Source organism: Diceros bicornis, chromosome 18, assembly GCF_020826845.1.
Source record: "Diceros bicornis minor isolate mBicDic1 chromosome 18, mDicBic1.mat.cur, whole genome shotgun sequence".
NCBI lineage: Eukaryota > Metazoa > Chordata > Mammalia > Perissodactyla > Rhinocerotidae > Diceros > Diceros bicornis.
This window is the reverse complement of record NC_080757.1, coordinates 49,447,139-49,471,180: the sequence shown is the minus strand read 5'-3', so window position 1 is coordinate 49,471,180 and position 24,042 is coordinate 49,447,139. Positions and strand designations below refer to the sequence as shown.

The following is a 24,042-nucleotide window of genomic DNA, read 5'->3' as shown; positions in this document are numbered from 1 at the left end:
AGCCCCTCTGCTCAGAGGAAGGCACAGGTGATTCCACAAATGGTGGCAAGGGTTCACAGACCCCAGAAGCCCATCCATGCCAGGTGAAGAGCACCTGATTGTTAAAATAAGAGCAGGAGAGAAACGGGACCCCTTAGAAGACGTGCAAACACGGGTGGTTGCCTAGTCCGGCTTTCTCTCGCACAGATGCCCATGGTCCCCAAGAAGGTGGTGGCACTGGGACTTAAGCCCAGGTTTGTCTGAGCCCCAAGCCTGTGTTATATCTCATTATTCTCACTCAACGAATCAAAAGGCCTTAAGATTAAAAGCCATAACCCCCCACCCCACCACGCACAACAGGTTGCATTGCTTCATCCTTTTAGATTGGAAAGAACCTGACAATTCTGGAAGTGGGTTCGGGATACCCCTGCTGTGAGCCCCCATTCCAGCCAGGAGGGGAAGGGTGCAGCAAGCTGCAGCATTAGGACCAAGATTAAAGAGTCCTGCAGCCCAGTGTCGGACTCCCTCGTACCCTCGCCTCCTCCCCCAGCAGCCGCCCCAGACGCCTCATGACACCGCCACCAGATCGGGGCAGCTCAGCCCAAGCCAGCCCCTAGCCCCACAGCCAGGACCCTGGCCTTACTCTACCCTGTCAGCCTCACGCCAGTGTGCAGCCGACAAAAAGCCAGACAGACCCACTGCAGACCCCACCCATGAAAACTCAGCACACGCAAGTCCAACTGCCATTGCAGACTATTTCTAAAAAGGGTTCATCATCGATCTCCTTTAAATAGACCTGCTCTCCCAGATCTGAAATACAGCTCAGCACCCCGAGTGTTCCAGCACACAGAGAGAACATGTTTGTTGAGCGAACCACCCACTGACTTCCACAGCCACACGAGCAAACCGTCCAGTTTTCTTACTGAACCACCTGCTGTTTTTTCCCCGCCACCTTTCTAGCCCAGCCCCTCAATGAAGTCATCAGTTGGGGTCATTGGGAGGGTGGCTGGTTAGCACTGAGCGCAGGGTTCATCGGCCCCACTGGACATTCCAGATCCACACACCGTCTGAGAGGTTTTTCACCTCTGAGACGCCTACTGAAATGCAAGTACTCTTGGGAGGGCCATCTCAGCCCCTTATCACCTGCACCTACCTGGCCAGGTTGGAAATATCTGCCTGGGAGGAAGAGGCTGAATATAGATGGTAGAGGGAGGCGGACATCAGAGGAAATGTTGTCCATAGCCCACTCCATGCCAAGAAAATCCTCAGCCAGTAACCAGGTGATTTTGAAGAAAGAGATTTTCAAAACCCCAGGCAGGCCCAGACAGGGTAAGAAGAGCTCACGGTCGGTTAGAGGTGGGCTGAGCAAGCTGGGAAATCAAGTAGAGACGTTCGCACACAAACATGCCTCTGCCCTGCTCCCACCCAGGATTCAAAAGACGAGGCCAACGTTTTGAAAAATATAAAATTTTAATAAAGGCTACATCTCTTAATTACAATAATTATTGTACCAAGTAATTTTCCTTAAATGAACTCTTTATAATGCATAATTTACAGTATAAGTAGAACAAAATGCCATGGCAAAAGTCATTGAGTACAAGACTTGTAATAAAAAGGCATAAAATATATTTATACATAAACCCCTTTCAAAAAACAAGGGAAAGCTTGAGCCCTCAATATAGGGCGACACACGGAGTGGGACACCGTGCAGGTACAGGTACTGTACTGATTTAAAGTCAAGCACTAGAGATAGTGGATTAATACTCTTTTGCCGTACAATATATACAGACGTATAGTACAAGGAACAATGGCAAACAGAAGGTACAGATTAACTTAACACAAAAACCCGAACGTCAAAATGAAGGTGTCTGGAGGAAAGGGTGCTGCTAGGTCTCCCCACAAGTGTTCACTCCATTGCAGGGCGGGAGTGGGGGATAGTTTCCAGAATGGCTGTGGTCCAAACACTAATTTAAACAAACCCCAAGGAGTTGTTATCGCAATAAAAGCACAGGTTGAACGGTAAAGTTCTAGCAGGCCCCAGCCACTGGGCGCTGGCCTTGCTGGGGAGCTACAAGAGGTTACGGGGTGAATCTGGGACCCCAGCGAGGCTCCTCCCTCCTCCACAATGGATCGCCCCAACCAACATGACGACCCCAAAATGGCGGTGATCTTGCAACGTAAGTCAAACCTCAAGACCTTTATGACAAAATAGAGCAGCATAAAAAATGCACCAATTTCTGTGTGTCAATGGTAGGGCACCATTTAAAAAGTCTATCTTCACTTGGAGAAACACAGGGCAGAGCTTAATTCCTCTTTTAATGAAGAAATCATTAATGTGCTCCTAGCTCAACTCCTAAGTTTAGATAGAACAATTAAAACTTCCTCTCTCCCCCTTCCGTGTTTAAAGCAGCATATCCATAAACTGGGGATGGGGGAATTAATTGTTCAATAAATATCAGTAAGGATTCCTGTTCAGGTAAGCTATACACAGTTTCTTACTTTATGGATTTCAGATCCCTAGGAAGTCATATATTATGTATGGCAGTCTCTCAAATACAGTCAGCATCTTCAATAGCCAAGAGTGGTCATGTTTTTAATAAATAGTTCAGGCTTTACTTATCTCAGTACCCAGCTCGTGAATAATGAAAACCGACCTCCCCCCACCCTCCCAAAGGCCCAGTGGCCAATTCTTCCCTTGACTTTGTCTTCTTCATTGGTTTAATTTTCCTTCAAAATGTTTCCTCGTGGTCGCTCACGTCCAGGACCAGTCGCGCGGGCCTAGGCCCCACAGTTTTCCAAAGCCAGACCCGAAAGGCTCAGTCGATCCTCTCCACCTTCCCCAGAATCCTGCCTTCATACATGGGGAGCACCGTCTCATCGTCCCAGATTTCCTCAAACACTGCTCCACAGGCAAACTCATCGCTTGCTTTTTTGAAGTAATACCTTGAAAGGAAAACCCAAAAAGCGTCTTGGTAAAATTGCATTTTCTCCTTTGTTTAAAAGAAAAGTATATCAACAGTGAGGACTGAGATGTCTTGAGAATTCTGTGACAGCAGGTGTGCATATAAACGTCTGCCCACATTGGATTTAGACGGCAACCGGGACCGGCCGAGTGCACAAACGGGCAGGTCTTCTGTCGCTGGGGAGGAAAGCTAGGCAGGCACCCTGTGAGCAGCAGCCTGGGCAGCCTCCCTCCTGCCAACAGCTCTGAGGCTGCAGTCTTCAGCCCAGAACGGCTGCTGTCACCCAACACACACGGGGAAGAGTACACTCTGCAGAGTAGGGCCGCTGCTTTCTCCCCTTTTTTTATTGGCAGGGGGATTGGAAGGCCAAAGAACGCCTGGAGTTCATTTGCAGCATCAGCCAAGGGGGGTCCCTCAAACTCAAGACTCAGCCACCCTGAACCTGTAGAAGTCTGTGCAAGGCGGCCACCTCTTGTCCTTCCCACCCTCCAGCGCCCATGTGCCAACTCTGCCAGCCAGTCTCGGGCACAGCCATGGGACAGGCTGCTTCCTCTGTGACCACTGCAGGAGGCAGGCCGGCAGGATCTTGCTTCCCAGGGTTGCAGACAGCTCAGCCCACGCTACGGCTAGGCTCCCCTCTTCTCCCTCCCTCTACCCTACCCTACCCTACCCTACCCCACCCTACCCCACCCCACCCCACCCCTCCAGGGTCAAACAGGAAAGGCCCTTCTATTATGCCCCTTGATTAAAGGTTGCTTTTATCCCACCCAGCCTTCTTTCTTCTAAGGCTATTTAATTGTATGTGCAAATGACTGGCCTCTCGCAGCAGTCACATTCGGAAACAACCGCTGTCCGTCCTCCGTCCTCCGGGCCAGGCCCACTCCCAGGCCCCTTCTGAGGAACTTAAGTGAAAGCCTCTTCCTTCCCCTTCCCCAGCAAGGGAGACCCCTCAGACAGATTAAACTCGCCCCTGCAAGCATCATCTTCAGCCAATCAAGGCCACTCACAGGAGGGAGTCACAGTCCCCTGGGGGGTGGGGGATAGCCTCTCTGAAAAATGTAATTGTGTCTCAGGGTTACGGTTGTTTTTTTGTTTTTGTCTTTTCTCTTAAAAAAATTAATTCCCCTTGGTTAGAGCTAAATTTCTTTCCTCTTTAATGAAGGCAAGCCAAATACTTTCATAGGAGATAAGGCGAAGTAAAGTGAAACAGCTGGGTTTGGTCAAGGCTCTTTGTTTTTCGCATTCCCAGCTGAGCTGGAGTGGAGCATCGGGGTGAACAGCTCGCCCAGCTCTAACGGGTGAGAACGCTTCATGGCGCGGGGGTCAGAATCTTGGGGGGGCCTGAGGAGAGGGTGAGAAAACAGGGAGGGGAACTGTGCACGGGAGACCCCGACAGCGGGGGAGAAAGTCACTTTTCCAAACAAGAGGCTCACATTCCGACGCCCCCTCAGTCATGCCCCTCAGCCCCCAGCTCCAGGCCCACTTGGGTTTACCAAGCTGGGCTTTCATGGCATCTCTGAGCAAACACTCGATGACCTTTTACATAATTGCAAGCTCTTCCAGGGAGGAGAGAGGCAACATTCCCTCAGCCCCACCCCCAAGACTTCAAACGTGCTGCGCTGCCCTCATTTTCTCCAAGAAACGGGCTTTTCCACTGCAACATGCTTTATGTGGCAAACTTTGCTTTCTTCTGACATCTGGCACCAATAGCGTCTGGCACGTCTGGAGGGACTGTTCCCCTTCTGAACCCCTGCCATGGTGAGATTACTCAACACAGCCCAGGTCCCCCACTCCACAGCCCCATCCTTGCTGGGATTTTTATTGGGGGACAAGGGGGTGCGAATTGAACGCTGGAGCACCACCCCCCACCATGCCTGCTGGGAGGGCGAGGCATGGCACCCTGCGCCCCCAGGACCCAGGAGCGCCGGGAGAGCAAGTGGAGAGAGATAAGGCGGCTGGGAAGGGCCTGGCCACAGCCTGATCCAATCAGTAAAGAATTTGAGAGTGGACTATTTGTGCACGTCTTTGTGCATTAAAGGGGAGGCCGGGGCTTCAAAGCCAGGCTTATTAAGTGTGCCTTAGGAAAAAAATCAGAGCCAGATGTGGCCAGAGCGGCTGAGTGCGGAGCCTCCCCTGCAGCCCCTCTGCTCAGCGCTCCGTGGCCCTTCTCTCCCGAAGGTCACCTGCAGTTCCACTCCAGCCGAGTCAAAGCTGAGATCAAAATAAATCCCTGGAGGCGCACACTTGTGTAATTAGTTTCACCTTGTGTCTGTTCAAGATTACAAAAAAAAAGAAGCCAGGCCTGTCCCCCAATCCCTTTGATACATTTTCAGAATCGTCTCTGCCCAGGTGTAAAAGGGAAAGCTCTAAACCCAGCTCCATACCCTGCTCGTCAGTCACCTACAGGGTCCCAGTCCCTGAGCCCCAGCCCCTTCCCCAAGAAGGAATCACTTTGGACCCCTTCCCTAATCAGCTCCCAGGTAGAGGTGGCTGGTAGAGCTACACAGGGCCTGTTCTGGAAGGGACGGGGTCTCAGGGCCCTGGAGGTGGACTTGTCTGGGTCCAGGAGCCAGTGCCCAGCTGGCAGGTTGCTAAGTGCTATTAGAGTTCTCTGCTCCCATCCCAGCTGGAGGTAGGACTGCGTTGGCACCTTCTGTGCTCCTCCTTAAACTATGTGCTGGGGGCCTTGCTTGCCTCTCCCTTGTGCCGGCCCTGCACCTGAGATAAGTGGAGAACTCACATATTCCCTTGGGATGAAGGCCATCGAGAAGGGACAGGTAGGACTCTGGATGAACTAAAGTACAGTCATCACCTGCCTGGCATTAAGGGCAAAGTGACCGAGCAATGGCCCAGGACTGGCTCCTTAATCCTCTCCAGGGCTCTGGAAGGCCAGGGTGGGCGTCTCCACTGTGCAGATGGAGAAAGGAAGCCCAGGGTGGAGGCAGTTCCCTTCCCAAGGCCCCAGCAGGGAGGGGACGCAGTGAGGCCCCAGCCTTGTCCACCTGGTGCCCACCCATAGGTCCTACCCTTCTTGGTTATGGACGAAAGAGCATTCCTGCTTCACATGACCCGTAAAACAGTGAGGTGGTCCTTCAGGCAGAAAAACTGAGTAAGGAGAATGCTACCTACATTTCCAGGCCTGCAGTGTGGACAGTCTCTCCCAGACCCAAGCCAGGAGACCAGTCTTTCGGTCTCCTAATCCGCCTGTCCGTCTGTCTGTCTCTTTCTCCCCTTCACACACCTCTTTCCCTGTCAGGAAGAGTCTCCACATGACAGCCCAAGCCCAGCTCTCCTGACAAAGCAAACTGCCCCCTTTCTCCTCAGAGTCTTATTCACCTGCTAGGAAAAGCCCATCCAGGTCCCAAGAGAGCCGTTCCAGCAGCCTCCCTGCTACCATGTTATTTCTGTTAGTGGTGAGGGGAGAGAGGAAATGAGGAAGAACTGAAACGCCAGGCAGCCCACTCCAATGGCCTCCCCGAGCGCTTCCTAAACCCGGCCCTCCCACCCCTCCCAGGTCTGGCCAGGCCAGGGAAGCGACTCTGGCTCTTGGTTCTGAGCAAACAAACTCTGGAGCAGAAAGAAGCCACAGGACTCTTACCTATAATTTCCCTTTTTGCTGAGCTGCTCTTTAAAGTGGCCCAGGGTCAGGCTCTGAGCCTTCAGCATCCTCCTGTATGGAATTTCTTCTCCACAGAAAAAGTAAGTGACGACCAACTCGCTGGCCTGGAGCGCATGGACCCCTGCCACTTTCTTTGGCTCTTTGTGACTGAAAATAAGACGGAACGCAACAAGTTCAGCCTTTGAAGGCAGTGAGCAAACACGCAAACGCAAACACACAGACACAGACACAAACACACACGCACGCACGCAGGCTCTCCAAACACTGTCTCCAGAGATGAAGTGAGGCTGCGGCTGTAAGCTCAAAGGGGGCCTGAGTGTGGGGCCCCCACATCACAGAGGCAGCCACCTCTGGTGGACACAGTCAACTCTGGGTCATCTGTGCGGGGCACACAGGAAGGGACAATTTCCTTTGGGTTGTACAAGTTGCTATTATTTCCCTCACTGCCACCAAATGGGGGGACAGAGCAGTCTCAGGCTGGCACAAACGGGGTGCTTGCCAATGAAGACAAGAGAGGAGCAACTATCACGGGAACACACAGTCCAACCAGGGTATGCTGAGGAGACGAACCCAGAGCACCTTATGGGATGGCGCGGACTCAATGCCAGAGCCCACCGGGGCGTTAGCCCACAGTCATTTCAACTTCCCCATTTATTCCAAGTTTTTGTAGAGTGGCTTAAAAAAAAAAAAAGCTACAGGCCCGGTCTACAGCTGGTAGACTTAAGGTCAACCAATTAAAACAAAAGGGTCCAGGGCGGTGGCTTATTCAGGAATTTAAACATTGCTCATTGCTCAAGATGAAGAACCAAGAAAGAAAACTTTAATTATTTAGACCATTTCAGATCTCTGCAGCAGATTTCTGCTTAAACACACCAGCCTGTAATTAAACGAAGCCAGGCTTCTCTGTCCACTTTCCAAGAGTGTAAATTTATGAAAAGAATCATGGCACAAGTGAGGAAGATGTTCTCTTTTCCCCAAGCAAAACAACAAAGACCATCCTCTCTCTATCTCTACAATGATGGAGAATCATCTTCCTGCTCAGCGTAAAGATGTTTCCAACTTGCTAACTTGCAAGCTGAATGGGGGTAACTTTTCCATCCTGGTTTGGGGTCCCTTTTATCCATCTGCTAATGGCTTCATGTCTCAGCTTTGATTAGTGTGTGCCAGGAACCCTGGGCCATCCATCGCTTCAGGAAGGAACACCTGTGCACAGGTCACAATGCATTTCTCAGTACAGCTAGGGTTTTCAAGATCCTAATTTATGGCAACATCTTTGTTTACTGTTCTTTGTTGCTAACATGAAAAATCAAGGTGATTTTATATACTAAAAAAAGGTTTCAAAAATCACAACTCCTGATAGTGTATACCCTGAGAGTAAACTGCCGGGTGGATCTCAGCAATGCCAGGTAAAGAAAACTCACTCTTCGGAAGCCAGGCTTGGGTTGGAGAAGGGTGTGGCTCCTGTCTGACCAGTGGCCAAGTGGTTCCTGTCCCTCTGCTGACTGGCCGTGCAGCACCTGAGGACACAGCCAGAGTGGAGGACTCAGAGGTAAGCCTGATGTCCCCAGGGCAAATGGGGTGACCTCCTAAAGACACACAGACTTGACTTCCATCTATGGGGAGACCCAGCAAGGCCTTGTGTTAACAGTGGCTCTAGAGGCCTGGAAGATGTCTTGGGAACAGCCATCCCAAGCCCCCCGGGAGCCCAGAACTGAACACTGCCAGCCCAGCCAAGGGCTGAAGACTCTACATTCCCCATCAGTCACGGCTTCTTATACGTTCACCTAACCAGTCTTCAATGATGGGGACATTTGTCAGGAATGGGATTTGTAAGGAATGACTGAAATTCATCCTCCTCCTTCTAGACATGACTTGCCTAACACACAGATCCTGGTTAGCTCTTCATAACCAATGGAACTAAAGGGAACAATTTCTAGAGGTTGGAAAGGAGACTTTTAAGCGGCCAGAAGCAATTCCTCCTCCCTGAGGAAGGATCGAGTCCCAGGCAGAAAAGAAGGCTGTTCCCTTCAGCGACAGGCCAGGTTCTCACCTCCAAACCCCACCCCTGCCCTTCACCTCCGAGGCCTCTTCCACTCACCGCTGCTTTGGGGGCTTTGACACCTCAGCCAGCCTGCGGCAGGCCTCCTCCAGCTGCGCCAGGGTGTTGGGTGGGGTCAGGGGAGGCATCGCAGGGTCCTGGGTGAATGGATGGGCTCGGGGGGTGGCGCGGGGGTGCCCGCTGCTGCCCCCCCACAGGTGGTGCCGGCCGGCTCGCTCGGCTGGGGACAGGCGGGCAGACTCCAAAGGGTAGGCCTTTTTTGTGCTTTGGGCACTGAACAAGAAGGAATGAGGAGAGAGAACGCAGGAGGAAAGAAATTGGGTTAGAAAAACTGGAAAATGTGACTTCAATAGAAACTTCTCTATTCTGCCTTCAGAGAGAGAGAAAAAAATAACTCTACCATAACACGAACAGGGGGCGTTGCCAAAACATGGCATTTTTGTGGTCTGCTCAGTCCAACATTTAATATTAAGATGGCAAGAGCAAACAGTCCCATTTGTTTTCAGCAGACTGCAAAAATAGCCATCCCCACAATACCTCCGTGTGCCTGCCGGTGACCCTCGCGGCGGCGGCGCTGTTTACCTATGGGGCTTGGCCTTGCTCTGCCGCTCGCTCTCCAGCATCCACTGCCAGACATCCTGCGACCTGTCTCCTTCCTCCCCGGGAAGCTGCGGCGCCCCAGCTCCGCCTGGGGCCCCTCCTTCCCTGGCGGGCAGGGCCGGGCCCGGCTCCGTGCCTCTCCCACTCCGTTTGGGCAGGGTACTGCCTCTGCCGCCGCTGTGGGGAACCAAGAACCACACCCGTCCCAGAGACCCCGTCACATCTCCGGGACTCCTCCCATAGGGCAGTTGGGCGAGTGGTGGGGCGACACGGAAGACCCAGGCACCTGCTCCCCTGCCCCGCCCCACCCTGTGCCTCCCGCCTGGAAGCTGAACGCCCGTGACTGCCAACGCCCCTCACAGCTGCCCAGGGCTCCAGTTGGGAGAGAAGCCCCCCAGGACGCTCCAGTCTGCATGACACTCACCCAAACTGCTCCAGCGGCACGGGCTCCAGAGCCTTGGGGTGGCTCTTGCACTTGGAGTAGCAGTAATACTCGGGGCCCCCCGGGCAGAAGCAGCGCACCCTCTGCGCGGCCTCCGCCTCAATCTCCTCCTTGGTCTTAGGGGCGGCGTGGTGGTGGATGTAGTGGTGGTGGACGTGCTTCGTGGTCTGCTTGGTCACGAAGCCCTTGGCCCCGAGGAGGGGGCAGCCGGCTGGCGAGGCTGCCGCGGGGGGCAGCTTGCCCCCGGGCGGGAGGAGGGGGTGGTACTGCTGGTGGTGGTGGTGGTGGTGGTCGGGGGAGCGGGAGCGGGGGCTATAGCGGCCCACGCCCGGGGACTGGCAGCCAGGGGTCTTGAGGACCCTGGACAGGTGGTCGTCCAGAATCGTCTGCGGGTCCTCCTCATAGCTGCCAGAGGGCAGGAGGGAGAGGGGGTGCTGGGTGGGCCCCCCCTCCCGCGAGCTCAGCGCTAGCTCGGAGCCCTCCTTCTCTTCATCCTGGAAGGGAAGGCAGCAGAAGAGGGGGCGACGGGGTAAGCAGGAGGGCCCCCTCGCAGGTCGGTGGGTCAAGGGAAGGGGAGATGGTGCCTCCCCAGACACAGCCCAGGGAGCGGGCAGAGGCCAGCACTACCTCCCGGATCTGCTGCAGTCGCTCCTCCAGGCTGTGCCGGCTCTCCAGCTCCAGTTTCAGCCTCTCCAGCCTGGAGATGAGCTCGGCGGCAAAGGCGGCGGGCTCCACGGGGGTCATCTCCTTGGGCAGGCGGTGGGTTCTCTACAGGACACGGAGAGGAAAGGGATGAGGCCCGTTTAGCAGGCCAGCAAGAGGGGACAGCGCAGGCCCGGCCGGAGCTGCCCGGGCCCAGCGATGGGCACGGTGGCTCCACGCTGGCGCCGAGAGCGGACGGCGCAGAGGCCCGGGCTGCTCCGGAGCTTTGTGTGCCAGCGTCGCGGCCTCATGGAGAGCCATGGTCCCCACCAGCATTTGCCTTGGGCAGGAGCAGTTGGTCGCACTCCGAGAGGCCCCGCTTGTTCTCTCTGTAGTACAACCAGCCCATCAGTAGCTACTCCGAAGTAGAAAATCTTCAAAGACTGTTGTCAAACATCAAAAAAAAAAAAAGGCAGCCCTCTGAGGTGGGGAGGGGAGAGAGACCAACTCAAGGAATAGAAAGTAGAGTCTAAACAGAAAGGGAGTTGGAAATTAAAAAAAATAAGATTGGAAGGGAGGTAGGGGGGAGGAAAAGGGGAAAAAAAAAAAAAAAAAAAAAAGGAGTCACACGGCCGGATCAGAAGAAGTGGCAATTTATTTCCTGGCCGCACACTGTGCACCTTTGAGGTGGTGTTGTCTCCACACTGTCCTAGATCCCCCTCGCTTTCCTCCTCCCCGCCTCCCCATCTCTTTGTACAGAAAATGAAGAAAGCTGCTGCAGGCTAGTAGCAGAACACTGCTGAGTTTGGCTGCCTGAAGCTGATCTATCAAGGGAAAAGGGAACATCTCCAAACCAAGTACAGAATATAAAAGGCACCGGGCGCGCCTGCCAAAAGCAGCAAACAGAGAGAACCCCCACCGCCGGCTTTCTATCCTCCTCCTGTCATCTCGCCCCCCGCCGCCTCGGTTGCTCTGCCTCCTTCTTCCCCTCATTCCCCTCTTGCTTTGCCCTTTTCTTTGGGGCGGGGGCAGCAGAAAGACGACCTGTGAAGGCCAGCATCCCCCCAGCGCAAGAGCCAGGCCTCGCCACGGCAATCACTTAGCTGCAGAAGCAAGGGGAGAGAAAGGCCCCTCACACAGGCCGGCTCCACACAGCCCCCATCAAAGTGCTGCCTCATGGAGCAAGTCAATCTGCACACTCCAGGACAAAATCATGTAAGTTACAAGCTTGGGTGGTAGGACTTTTCTTTATTAACACACATACCGCCCCTGCCCCGCCAAAAAAAATGTGTATCATCAATACCGTTGTATTTGGGGGGATTGTTATTGAGGAGGGGGAGGCTGGCGGCTCCCAGGAAAGCAATCTTAATGTGCTAATTTTAGGACAAGGTTAAGCCTGTCCTGGACTGTGTGGGGAGCCTGCAGAGAGGAGGGGCTCCAGCAAAAATCTGTGCACTAAGGCAACACGGGATTAGCAATTCTATGTGTTAATTTTCTAAACGCAACATAAGCGATGGACCAATCGGATTCTCTGAAGCTGGCAGGAAGGATTCATAAACAGAGACGGCGCTCTAAGCTGGACACTCTCTTCCTCTCCCTAAGGAACAGCTTCCTTGCAACCTGGATCTCAGGAGTTTGCAAGAAGCAGAGCTCCTGAAATGTAAAGGGGAGGCTCTCTGGAGCCCAGGGGCCACGTGCTGGCTGCCCTCCAGTACTTGGAAATAGAAGGGGAGGTTCCAGAAAAGTCCCTCACACCATGCTGGCCTCTCATCTCAATCACAGGAAGAAGTTGCTCATGGGATCCTCACTTCCAAACACTTCATTCATTCAGCATTTTACTAGGTGCAAATTCAATAGCAGGTACTAAGCCAAGTTCTGGGGTTGGAAACAGATGAGATGGAACAGCTGCCCTCCAGGGCTTCAGAAGTCAGCAGGAAAAAGGGCCAAGTGAATAGATAAATGGACGACGGAAATGGCCGAGCTGTGCAGTCAACACAAGGAGATGTCCCAGGGATGAAATTTTCCTTCCACAGGATGCAGAGGTTCCTCTAGCCTCCTCATGCATTCATTCAATGAACAAGTGCTTATTAGGCACCTATTATGTGCCAGGCACTGTTCTAGTCTCTGTGGATATGGACGTTAACAGAATAGACAAAATTCCCTGCCCTCAGTGGGCTTCCATTCTAGCGGGAACCCAATGAGAAGCTTGGATTATCTCCTACCATTTCTTGGTTCCCGGGAAAGAACTGCTTTGGTTTCTTTCTCATTGAGAATTTTCTTTTTTCGAATTGAGAGAATGTAAAGGTTCAGGTAGGTCACCCTGAGCTTCACTCCCCAACGAACCATGTGATACCTCTTGCCCGTTCTTTCCTTCCCTCCCCCCAGTAGTCCCCAGGCACCACTTCTCCTAACTTCATTACACCTCCCGTCCCTTTTCTTCAGGGCTCAACAATGCTGAAGACAGCCGCCTCCTCCCTTCAGACTATACTCACCGGGAAATGAGGTAGAGACACTTGGCCATTGGCCTTCACACTGCGATGCATTTCTCTCTGGAGCTGTTTCTTACTCCCCACACGATAAGGAGGGATTCCATCTCTAAGGGAAGGGAAAAGACAGAACCCAGAGGCTCGTGAGGATGCTTTCAGCACGTGGGCTGACTCACAAGTCATCCTGAGATCCCGCTAATGGACAGGGCCCCTCGCCTCCATGGGAGTGCACCACCCATCCCGGGCACCATGGCTGTTTCCACGGGGAAAGATTAATCCAAGATCAAACTGCCAAACTTCCTGCCCATCAGTCATCTCTGGAAACTTGGCTCCTCTCAGATTCAGGATCATCGACTTGGAAAGAGCTTGGTAAGCTCATCTCTCGGGCTATTGTCTGAGAACTGGGTTACACTCCAGCTGGCCCAGTCAGAGGGAAGGCACCCCTATTTTACAGGAGCCCCAGAAGGAGATTTAAGCCCCTTTGGTCCTCCCAACAGTCTGTTACCACGGCAACGTACTACCCCAAATCAGGAAACTAGGACCTGACGGAGCGCACCAGCACAAGGTCCTGCAGGGATAGGGACCCAACCACAGAGGGCTCAGCCAGGCATTAGTGAAGGTCTGTCATTCTCCAGCAATCAACCTCCCAGTCATTTTCAGATTCTTTCATTTTATAAATCACCCCAAGGGCATCTTTAGGCTCATTCCCTCAGCTCCAAACCCTACTACCCCAACCAACGAATTCTCAAAGGCACATGACCAATGTGGGCATACAGAGAAAGCCCCTACTACGTGGCATTCTGTGCAATTCATTCAAGTATCTGAGTACCTACTATATGCCAGACTTTGTTGTAGGCACTGGGCAAGAGGGCAAGGAAGGAGGGGGATAAAAATGCAGATGACTGCCCTGATGAAGCATATATTTAATGGGGTGGCACAGGCAATAAGCAAAAATAAAAAAGTAAAATCTATGGTATGTTAGAAGGTGGTAAATACTATGATGAAATACACGGCAGGAGGTGGGGAGAGAGGACCGCCAGGTGGGGGGGGCACAAGGGAGCTGCAATTTTAAACAGGGAAGGGTGGGTCAATGCAGTCCTTGCTGCAAAGGTGACTTCTGAGCAAAGACCTGAAGGCAATAGGGGCCCCTATATCCTTCATCATTATATTAAAAAAAAAAAAAAAAAAAAAGCAAGAGGAAGAGGTAAGAAAAGCCTCCACTCCAGCCGGTCTTCACTAGAAACATGACTTGAAGTTGCTATAATTTTTTTAAAAAGAATTTTGTTCTTGAAAGCAGTCGAATGGTCAAGGTGTGAGTATTTTCCATCGCTGTCCCTTCTGGAGGCCACTTACTTACAAAAGCCCCAGGATTCAGACATTTCCATACTGAATCATACTTGAAGGCTGTAAATATTGAAATTAGGCATTTGGTTATTTTCCTTTCCCTGGTGTTTTGTTCCTCATAGGATGGAAGGAAGAAAAACATCTTTGGCTCGTCAGCAGTGGGGGAAATGGGGTTGACCTCGAGCTCCTTATCTGGAATGCTCTAGAATTCTAAGGCATTTTACGGAAGTCTGCTGACCTACGCCAGAGAACAGGGCCACTGTGGAATGATGCAGATCATGGTAGATCAATAGTCCAATGATCTGTTAGCTAAACCTTGGCTAAGAAGCATAAAGGATAATCATATTGAGGGTGCAGGGGGAGGAGAGAGATCAATATAAGGCAAAGACCTACACGCAACGCAAGTCCTGTCCCGGAGAAAGGCCGAGAGGGCGCAGAGACAGTGAGCACTGTGGGGAGGGTTAGCCAGACGACCAGTACAAGTCAAGTCTCCCAGAGAGCCTCCAACTCACTGAGGCCTAGGACTCAACTCAGCCCTCGAAGGCCAAGTAGGATAAAAAGTTCTAAGTCTAGAAACGTACTGAACCACCTGGAACTTATTTACCAAAACTCAATGTTTTCACCCTGGGATTGTTTACAAGACATGGGAGAAAACTGCATTCTCATGAGCATGCCTGGCTTGACCAGTAACCAAATTCCATACCAGGTGATTGATTCCAACCCAAGGCTGCCAGGCCCCATGTTCTACGGTGGGTCAGACACGTCTGACATATAATCCAACTTCATTCTCATAAAAACCCTAGTTCACCACATCTTACAGAGGTCCAGAGATGCTCCATAACTCGCCTAGAGTTGCAGTCAGTAGCGATTAGATCTAGAATCCAAATCCATGCCGCTGTTGGACTCCAGAACAGACATCCTCAACTCAACAACCTACACTCCCAGCCCCGACTGGAGGAGCCAAGCTTCCTGATTGTCTGAGCATGGGGGGGGCGCCATTTCCTAACCCCATGAAGTCATCTGATGTTCTGAAGGGGTGAATGGGAGATTTGGGGAACATTCTGGAAAGTCCTCCCCTACTACTTAGTACTCACTGGCTATGGGGTGTGCCAGGTGGCTCCCAAAGCATGATGAATATCCACCTAAAATCCCTTGTGGGGTGGGGATGACAGTGGGGGTTCCACAGATTGGGTCTCATGGTGGTCCAACCAACTTCTGCTACCCCAGGGTTGCAAGACAATCTCTCTGCCCTTCTCCTGACAAGCAGCTCTTCCAGGGGCTTCCTAAGAGTGGATGGCTCTGCTCCAGGCCTCTTCCTGACAGCCTTGGGGGGGCAGGAGCCAAGCACCCCATGGTCCCGACTGTGACACACGCAGGCTTTAGGTGTCCCAGAGGAGGCCCCCTTCCATCCCCTCCAAGACTCTGTCCTTGAGTCTTGCAATCTTTTCTCCTTTCCTCCCAGACGGAAATCAGTGATGAGGCTTTCATACCTCTTTTTCTTTTTCCATGTAAGGTAAAAGAAAAAAAGATAAATGGGGGAGGTAGGTATGGAAGGGGTGCAGGGTAAGCAGGTCACTTGCCGATTGAAGGCAAGAGGAACAAAGGATTTTTAAGCACCCTCCACCCAACACACACCCCCTATTCACCCAGGGCAGGTGAAGGATCCAACCACAGGCAAGGAAACTTGTGACCAGGGCACAAAAAGGGAGATTTCAACTTGCCCAGGCTCAAAGAGGCTTAACAAGCACCTTCAAGGACATGTGGCTTGAACTCCCCCCCCAGGCCAAGAATCTTCTTCCAAAACAGCCCCTCATTCCAGAAGGGGCCTCTCTTTTTTTGATTCGGGCTCTAAAAGTCTATGATCAGCTTCCTGGATGCTCAGAACTGTGAGCTGAAGAGCACCAAGTTTTGGTCCCTATACAGTCTACTTGAATCATAAACATTTTAGCTAATGAGCCTGCTGCCAGGCCCAGCTGTTTCTGGGGAGCACTGGTTTTGAAGTGTGGACTCCACTTAGCTGCCATTTAAGCTGAGCCAATTAGCTTAGCCTTTTGACTCCCCCGTGCCTGGCCTAACCTGAAGGTCAGTTTTCCGGCGGCTTTGAAAGAGCAGACTCGGGCGCACATGCGTCCACTGCATTTTCATTTGGCAACCACTCGGAAGGCAGCCTCTGATCACAGCCAACATCAAAAGCCTGGTTTGTAAGATAAGGTAATATTTGAAGTTCACTCAGATGCCTTCCCTGGCATCCAAAGTAAACCCATAAATAAGATATAAGGGAATGAAAATAAATAAATAAAATGACCTGTGTCACCCTCTGCGTGACACGCGAGGAGAGCATCTTGCGCTGGTATTGTGACACTCAGCAGCAGCAACCTACAGATCAGGCTGATCCTGATTATAAGAGCAGCTCTGCACAAAAATAAAAGCTGGAGACGCCTCCACGCCATTGACGTAGCTCTCACAATTCCTGGCAACTCCTAACAGAGCAGCCACACTTGGGGGCATAGAACCTGCTGCTTCTGATGTTTTCAGCCCCTGGGCTCCATCCTCCTAGGCCTGATGCCCTGGAACGGCCCTGCAATCCTTCCGCCCCCAGTGTTCCAAGGATTGGGGTTTAGAACTTTGCTGGGAGTCTGGCACCTAACTTTCAAAAAAAAAAAAAAAAACCTAAAAAGCCATTTCTTCTGAGAATGCAGGTTTCAGAGTAACAGGCTGGTAAAATAGCCTTCTCAGAGGCCTATTCTGAAGACCCAAATCCCCAGCCATCTTTAACAGGGCTTTTTACTTTGCGGAAAAACAAGGCAGCAGTGGGCTTTGGGAGAAGGCAATGTTTTCTTTAAAGCCCCTGCCCGCTCTGTACCTCCAGGCCCCGGTGCAGGGCTCCCTGGAACAACCAAGGGGGGCCGGCCCTGCCCAACTTCTACCCAGGCCTTTTGCAAAGGCCCCCGGGACGTAATTGGTTCTGTCGCAAATGAGCCGATTGCCTCCCCGGGCTTGTGTCTAATGAACTCCAACCTTCTGGAGTCTATTGAAGGCCGCCTGTGACCCCCTCTCCCCTCTCCCCAGCCGCATCCCCTCCCCAACTCCCAGCAGGGCAGGCAGCCCCGCACCCCAGCCCCTCGCAGCCTGGCCGGCCATTGTGACCAGGAGAAACAGCCAGGGCCCTTTTCATGCTTTATGGGGCGCTCCTATTCACTTGTTCAAGGAAATTTCAAAGGGGCTGCTACCCTCTTATCCCCTCTAAGCTTCCCCGGATGAACAATGGGCTGAAAGCGATTCAGTTCAGCTTTTCATCCCCCACACACTTTATTTCTCACTCGGCACTCTCATCTGCGCGAGGCCCACTATTGGCAGAGCTCTGAAGAGGGGTCTAATCCCAGCCCTGGGAATCCCGGGCGACCCGCCCGACACTGGGCAGATCACACACACCAGGGCCAGCCAGCCAGAAAGTGCCTCGCACAGCCCGGCTTTCAGTGCACGCCAAGTCTGTCGGGCAGGAGAGCGGGGCGGCCCCGGGGACCCCCAGGGCCTGGCAGCTCGAGACCCACAGGAACCTCTAAGCCCGATGGGCTTTGTCCGCCACCATGCAGCATGAGGCAAACCGCCCTGGACAAGCGACTCCCGAGAGATGGGAAATGCACTCTGGTTGGTATAAACACGCCCAAGTGGGTACAGCTGCAAGGGCCACATCTGATAACCTCCCACTTGGTGGGGAGAAGGCTCAGAGCACCCAACGCTGACGTCAGAAGATCAGATCCAATGCAGCGAGGCCCCAGGTCTCCGAGCCTCCAGGTACTTCTCTTGGCGTTGGCGTCCTGGTTTACTTACCACCAATCCAAGGGAAATACGCTGCAGGAGGGGCTTACAACACGCTGAGGTCCTGCCATTGGGACCCAAGGGTATCGACTGTACCCCAAAGAGAAAGCTGCTAAGTGAGGGATGTGCTCTCTCATCTCTGTACCAAACCCCTGTGCTACCTAGAACAGAGGATTCGCAAAGGTAACTTCTCTGATCCCTGAAAGTGGCTTCAAGTCCACAAGTGCTTTAGCTGAAGGGGGGAAGGGGAGAGCTTTAAAGTCACATGTAAATAAAAGTGAGGAAGTTTTTCTTCTGGAAAGGAAACCAAAGAAGAGTGAAGAGGGAGGGTGTAGGGGAGAAGCCAGAACTTGCTCCCTCCTACCCTCCCCCAACCCATTAAAAAAGCAAGCAGTGTGGTCACTAATAAATAAAAAAGAAACTCAAAGTGGCTCAACAGTCTCCTTATCAACTGGTCCTAATAACACAGCTTATGTGGGAGATTTTCAAGCTTGGGGGAGGGGAGTAACAGGCAAAGGCCAGGGGCTGGGTCTGGCCTGGATTGAGTTCTGTCTCTGACACGAGTGGCTATATGGCACCATTGGGCCTTTCTTCCTCATCTGTAAAGTCACACAGGTGACTTTCTGATTGGGTCTTGTGAGGCTTAGACAGGTATGGGGACGACAGCCAATTATCTCCTCGTGAAGCCAGAATAACACCTCAATGATGGGGACTGAAATGCAGGCAAGGACCAGGAAGCAAGCCAAAATAGTCTCGACAGAACTCAACCGAAGCCTTATAGTCTTAAGGAAACTACATCTGACTTAGGAGATTCACTCAATGCCCTCATTCAAATCCAGCTTACTCTTACCTTACACATAACACTAAGATTCCCACACAATCCACAAATTAATAAAAGCTGAAGGAGGAATGCTGCTGGAAGCAAGTACACAGACAGTGGCAAAAAATGACAGCAGGCAGAATGACAGAGAAAAAAGAAAAACCATTTTTAAAAGGGGGGGGTGCTAATATTTATAGAGGCAGATAGCTTTATACAACCTTGTATTCTATGAGAAAATACTACAACATACTATGAAAACAGATCTCGATATTAATTATTTGGATCAAGTAATAAATTATGCCTTGTATAATACTATTCAATAAAGACAGAGCAAAAACTATTATTTTAAGAACTATGTCCATCAAAGGATAATTTTTTTCAAGTATAGATACTTAAAGAGTTCAGTCAATATGGAAAACTTACTTCTGTGGAATCTTTCATTTCTCCACGTTGGACGAAAGATGTGTATCCTTACTCTATTTGTACTCATGCCAAAATGCTGTTCTTTTACTAACAGGGAAGCTTTCACCTTAAGGATCTCTCTCCCTTTACTAACAGGGGAATCTGAGGTGACACAATAAAAGTCACCAGGAAAATCAATAGTAGAGTCCCAAACCAGCCTCATCGACTTTCCTTCCAACTGGTTCCATGACACAGGCCAACCAACAAGACGCTGGCCAACAGAAATCAGATAATTCCAAACAAACTAGAAGAATAGATGGTACAGTTTTAGGAAGCTAAAAGGAACAAACTCTAAGTAAGTATGCCAGAACTTACAACAGCTCAGTGGGTTTGCCTTTCAAAACTGTTTCCTTAGTAGGAGAAATTCCTACTCCAAAACTTTGTGGAAAAGCCTTCAAAGACCATTTCTAGAACAGTGGTTCTCAACTGCGTGTTGGGTGACAAGCTCTTGGGGAGTTTCGCCCAGGCCCAGGCTCCATCTCCCTCAGGTCTCCGGAATAAGAATCTCAAAGGATGACAGGAGATGGGGATACCCAGCCCACCACACTCACATACACAAATACCTCTATGAGACTCACAGAGAACTGCTGTCCTCCAGCCACAGAGATCACCATTGCATGACCTCAAACGACCTAAAACTCAAAGCGTGACCCTGCCTGATGGCCTGCTGGCCTCATCAGACCACCCTGATGACTTGGGTTGCTTTCAGAAATCAAAGCCATCCATCTGCAAAAGATCCAAGATCAGGGGCTGGCCTGGCGGCATAGCAGTTAAGTTTGCGTGCTCCACTTCCGGGGCCCGGGGTTCACAGGTTCAGATCCCGGGCGCAGACCAACACACCGCTTGTCAAGGCATGCTGCGGCCATGTCCCCGATAAAGTAGAGGAAGATGGGCACGGATGTTAGCCCAGGGCCAATCTTCCTCAGCACAAAGAGGAGGATTGGCAATGGATGTTAGCTCAGGGCTAGTCTTCCTTACAAAAAAGAAGATCCAAGATCAGACACGACTTTGGGTAGAACTCCTACCGGACAGAGTAGGTATGCCACCAACACTTACTGAATTGAACGATGTCCATGTGAACACATCCATGATAGAACATTACACGCAGTGGCCCTTTAGAGAGCTCTGGCTTTCTGACTCCCTCCTTCAAAAACAGTGAACACCTAAACACAAACCCTTCTAATGCCACCCTGTCTCCCACCTGTTGGTTCTGCAAATGGGATACACCTGGGTTTCCAGACCAGCCAAGCACTTCTGCCCACAGGGAAGGCAGGCAAATGACAACCAGAAGATGGGTTTTTAAACTCAAGGAATTTATAGATATTCATCTTAATCTTCTATCTTACTTTAGTTTTCTTCTGTTAAAGTCCCATCCAACTTTCCTTTCAAGGCTCTAAGCTTAACACTCCCCAGACTACCATGTCACCCTCCTAAACCAGCACTGCACCACCAGTACACTCCCCTCCCACCAAACAAAAGTCCACACACACAGATGGCATTTGCAAAACCAGGTGAGAATGGCTGAGAACTCCGCCCAGCTGGTGGGTCACACTGCCCACCATGTACATGATGGGGATACCAGAATACTTACACACTACTGTCCGTCATGGACATGGAATCATCAGTCAGTGCGTCACTGGATATCTCACTATCATTGGCGCTGGTGGCTGGCGCAAAGACATAGCCAGAACCTACATGGTATGGATTCACAGGCTCACTCCTCTTGAAGGACCTGCAGAAAAGTACAATAGCAGTGCATCACTGATTCTCTCCAGAAACCCAGGTAACCAGGTGACAACAGAGCGCACAATCCCGCAATGTGTTCGATGCCGACTTGCTGCTCAGGGCCAGTCGCCCATCTGGGCTGAAAACAGGCTGGGTTCCTCTGCCCCCAAAGGCACGTCTGCCAGGGGACAGGGGACCCCAGAGGCAGCCCAGGGGATCCTACAAAGTTCTAAATACACACTTACAAAGACAGAGGAACAGGACTCTGCTCTAGGAGGGGAGGCTATGGTGTGAAAGAGGGGAATAAATCAGTGGAGATGGAGTGCCTTCCCCTCCCCACCCCCATATCCAAGCCTGCACCAGAAGAATATAATCTGGGGGCCCCAAGACATCTTAAGCTTCCAAACTCCCCACCTGAGGTCTGTCAGCATAGTTCAGAGATGCAGACACCTAGATGTCTGTCATAGCCTTCTCATTTCAACCCTGGGCCCAGTGAGCTAGACAGATGGGACAGAAAAGTTCAAGCCAATGTTGAGGGCTTCCACCCCACCCTGAGCTAGGCCTCTGCCGTGCCCTTCCCCCACGCAGGCCTTCCTTCTCCCAGGGCTGCCTAAGGCCAGCAGGATTAAAATGAGCAGCACAGCTGTTTCAAAGGAAGGTCCAGGCCCCTCCTCCGGTGTCTCCCACTCTTTTGTTTCCGTGGCCTCTGCCTCCTCATTTTGCCCTCTTGATCTCCTCCCAGAACAACCAGTGTGCCTGGCCCCTGCTGGGCCGCATTCCTCTTGTGTCACCAGTGAGGAACTGAAGCAGGGGGAGCGGGGAGAAGGAGGAAGGGGCCACTCTGGTTGGCGGGCTGCAGGAAGGGGCCTGTAAAGCCTGAAGTGGCAAGACAGCTCGTACACAAAGACCCTGGCATACTCCACTGGGCCCGCCAAGTCTAAGCTAACAGCAGAGAAATCGATTGGAGGAGCAGGGAAAGGCTAGAAAAGAGAACATATTCTTTCAGGCCACCGCAGCCGGTCTACACAGACAGCCGTGGAGTTGGCAGATGAAAGGGACCCATGAGAGGTCAAAGCAGCCTTCTGCATGTGTTCACGGAGCTCCTAGTCTCTTACTACGTGTCCAGCACTGCACTGGACTCTGGGTGTACCCAGCCCCGGTCTCTGGTCTCCTGACACCCATGGCCTGGAAGGGGTGTGTCACCATAACATGAAGGGGCACCAAGAGGGAGGCAGACACAGTGTTCTCACAGGCCCACGAAGAGGGGCTAGCCTTCATACACATCATCTCATTTAATCCTCGCCTCCACCTAGGGGAGAAGCAGCACTGTGCCCGTTTTACAGATGTGCCCTTGATGGTTCCACAAGAACAGCAGCATGCCCCAGATCACAGAGCTGGAACTGCTGGGTGGGGGACTGATTTGTTGGGTTCTCTCTCAACTTCTCTTTCTGCCTCCTAATACAAAGACTAGCCTCAACATTTTGAAAAGTTCTAGACTAAGAGGCAGGATGAGTGACCTGGGAGAGGTAATCCTGGTGTAACTAATGATGGAGATGATGTTTCTAGCTGGGATGGCCGGGGATGGCTCCCTAGGACGGCTCCCTGGGACAGGTGGGAGCAAGGTGAAACTTTATGGGCGAGCAGGAATTCCAGATGACACCCAGGACGGGGGAAGGCAAAAGCTGTTAAAAGCCCTCCAGACTGGGGAGGAAGGGGGTGGGGCTAGTTGGGGCAGGAAGGGGCAGGGAGGGGAGGGGGCCTGAGGTTTTCCCAGCAGCACCTGTGATCCCGAGGGTGTGCCACCAGGTTGGACTGGAAGGCGGGGTGGGGGTGGACAGAGAGTTGTTGCCCCAGTTTGGTGTGAGGGCCTCAACAGGGGGCAGTGGGGAGGGAAAAGAAGGTAGAAGAGACCATCTCTGTCTTTAAGGAGTCTGCACTCTAGTGGCTGGAGTGACAAGAAATGTTACTTACAGAGTCATAACATTTTAGAGACAGAATGAACCTTAGAAAGGATCTAACCCAACCCTCTCAGTTTAAAAATGTTAATAAAACCCAAGAGCTACCATTGATTGCGCCCTTTGTATGGGCAGGGTCTTTGTTTCTGTCACTGCTGTACCCCAAGCACACAGGTGCTCAATGAATGTCTGCCCAATCATCTTTCATCCTCACAACCAGCCAAGGAGGTAATAGAACCCAAGGAGGTGGGGGGGAGCAGTCAAAAGTCTTGTTGGAGGGCCACCTGGCTAGAGACTCAGCCACATGGAACCCATATCCAGACTTCCAGAGGAGCTCGACATTAGCAGGGACCTTGATTCTGTTCTACTGAGCTAGGCTGGAACATAAACGTCACGTAGGTGTGGAATTAACTAGAAAGTGCAAATGAGGAATGTTGCACCTGAACCCATCAAATATCTTGGATTAAGTGACCTTGAACTGTCACTTGGACACTCTAGCCCTGTTCTTTTATCTGTATAGGGCAAGAAGTCTCACCACCTCCCAGGATATTTGATGGTGACTAAATAAGGATAGAAGGATCTTCCACACCTTAGAACTGGTCCCCATGTCCTCAATCTGGGATTTCCAGATTCCAAATCTAGAGAAAGGAGGAAAGGCATTTGGTTTTTCTGGAGAAGAGATGGGATGAGGGATGATTCAGTAAAAATAGACTCCTAGTTGATAAGGAAACTCAAGAGGAGGAAGAGGACGGTTCTATTTGGCTTCGAAAGAGGAAATGGACTTTCTTATAGGTCAGAAAGAAGAAAGCACTTCTTTTATTTACTTATTTATTTTATTTTTTTTGTGAGGAAGATCAGCCCTGAGCTAACATCCATGCTAATCCTCCTCTTTTTGCTGAGGAAGACCGGCTCTGAGCTAACATCTATTGCCAATCCTCCTCTTTTTTTTTTTTTCTCCTTTCTCCCCAAAAGCCCCAGTAGATAGTTGTATGTCATAGCTGCACATCCTTCTAGTTGCTGTATATGGGACGCGGCCTCAGCATGGCCGGAGAAGTGGTGCGTCGGTGCGTGCCCGGGATCCGAACCCGGGCTGCCAGTAGCGGAGCGCGCGCACTTAACTGCTAAGC

General features: G+C 51.6%; 1 protein-coding gene across 7 annotated transcripts in view; it reads right to left on the bottom strand.

The window, feature by feature from the left end:
• Positions 1 to 1,436: 1,436 nt before the first annotated feature.
• AXIN2 (axin 2) overlaps positions 1,437 to 24,042 on the bottom strand; it is a 31,681-nt gene continuing 9,075 nt past the window's right edge. For 5 of the 7 annotated variants that reach the window (XM_058561420.1, XM_058561418.1, XM_058561423.1 and 2 more), the window contains exons 3-11: positions 20,827 to 20,967; positions 12,797 to 12,899; positions 10,290 to 10,430; positions 9,645 to 10,156; positions 9,203 to 9,397; positions 8,660 to 8,893; positions 7,983 to 8,078; positions 6,541 to 6,708; positions 1,437 to 2,922 (exon numbers count right to left, since the gene is read on the bottom strand). In XM_058561420.1, the coding sequence (XP_058417403.1) occupies positions 2,796 to 2,922; positions 6,541 to 6,708; positions 7,983 to 8,078; positions 8,660 to 8,893; positions 9,203 to 9,397; positions 9,645 to 10,156; positions 10,290 to 10,430; positions 12,797 to 12,899; positions 20,827 to 20,967 (1,717 nt within the window). In that variant the 3' untranslated portion in view covers positions 1,437 to 2,795. The remainder of the gene's footprint in view (positions 2,923 to 6,540; positions 6,709 to 7,982; positions 8,079 to 8,659; positions 8,894 to 9,202; positions 9,398 to 9,644; positions 10,157 to 10,289; positions 10,431 to 12,796; positions 12,900 to 20,826; positions 20,968 to 24,042) is intronic. The other 2 variants (XM_058561424.1, XM_058561425.1) reach the window with 2 other exon arrangements.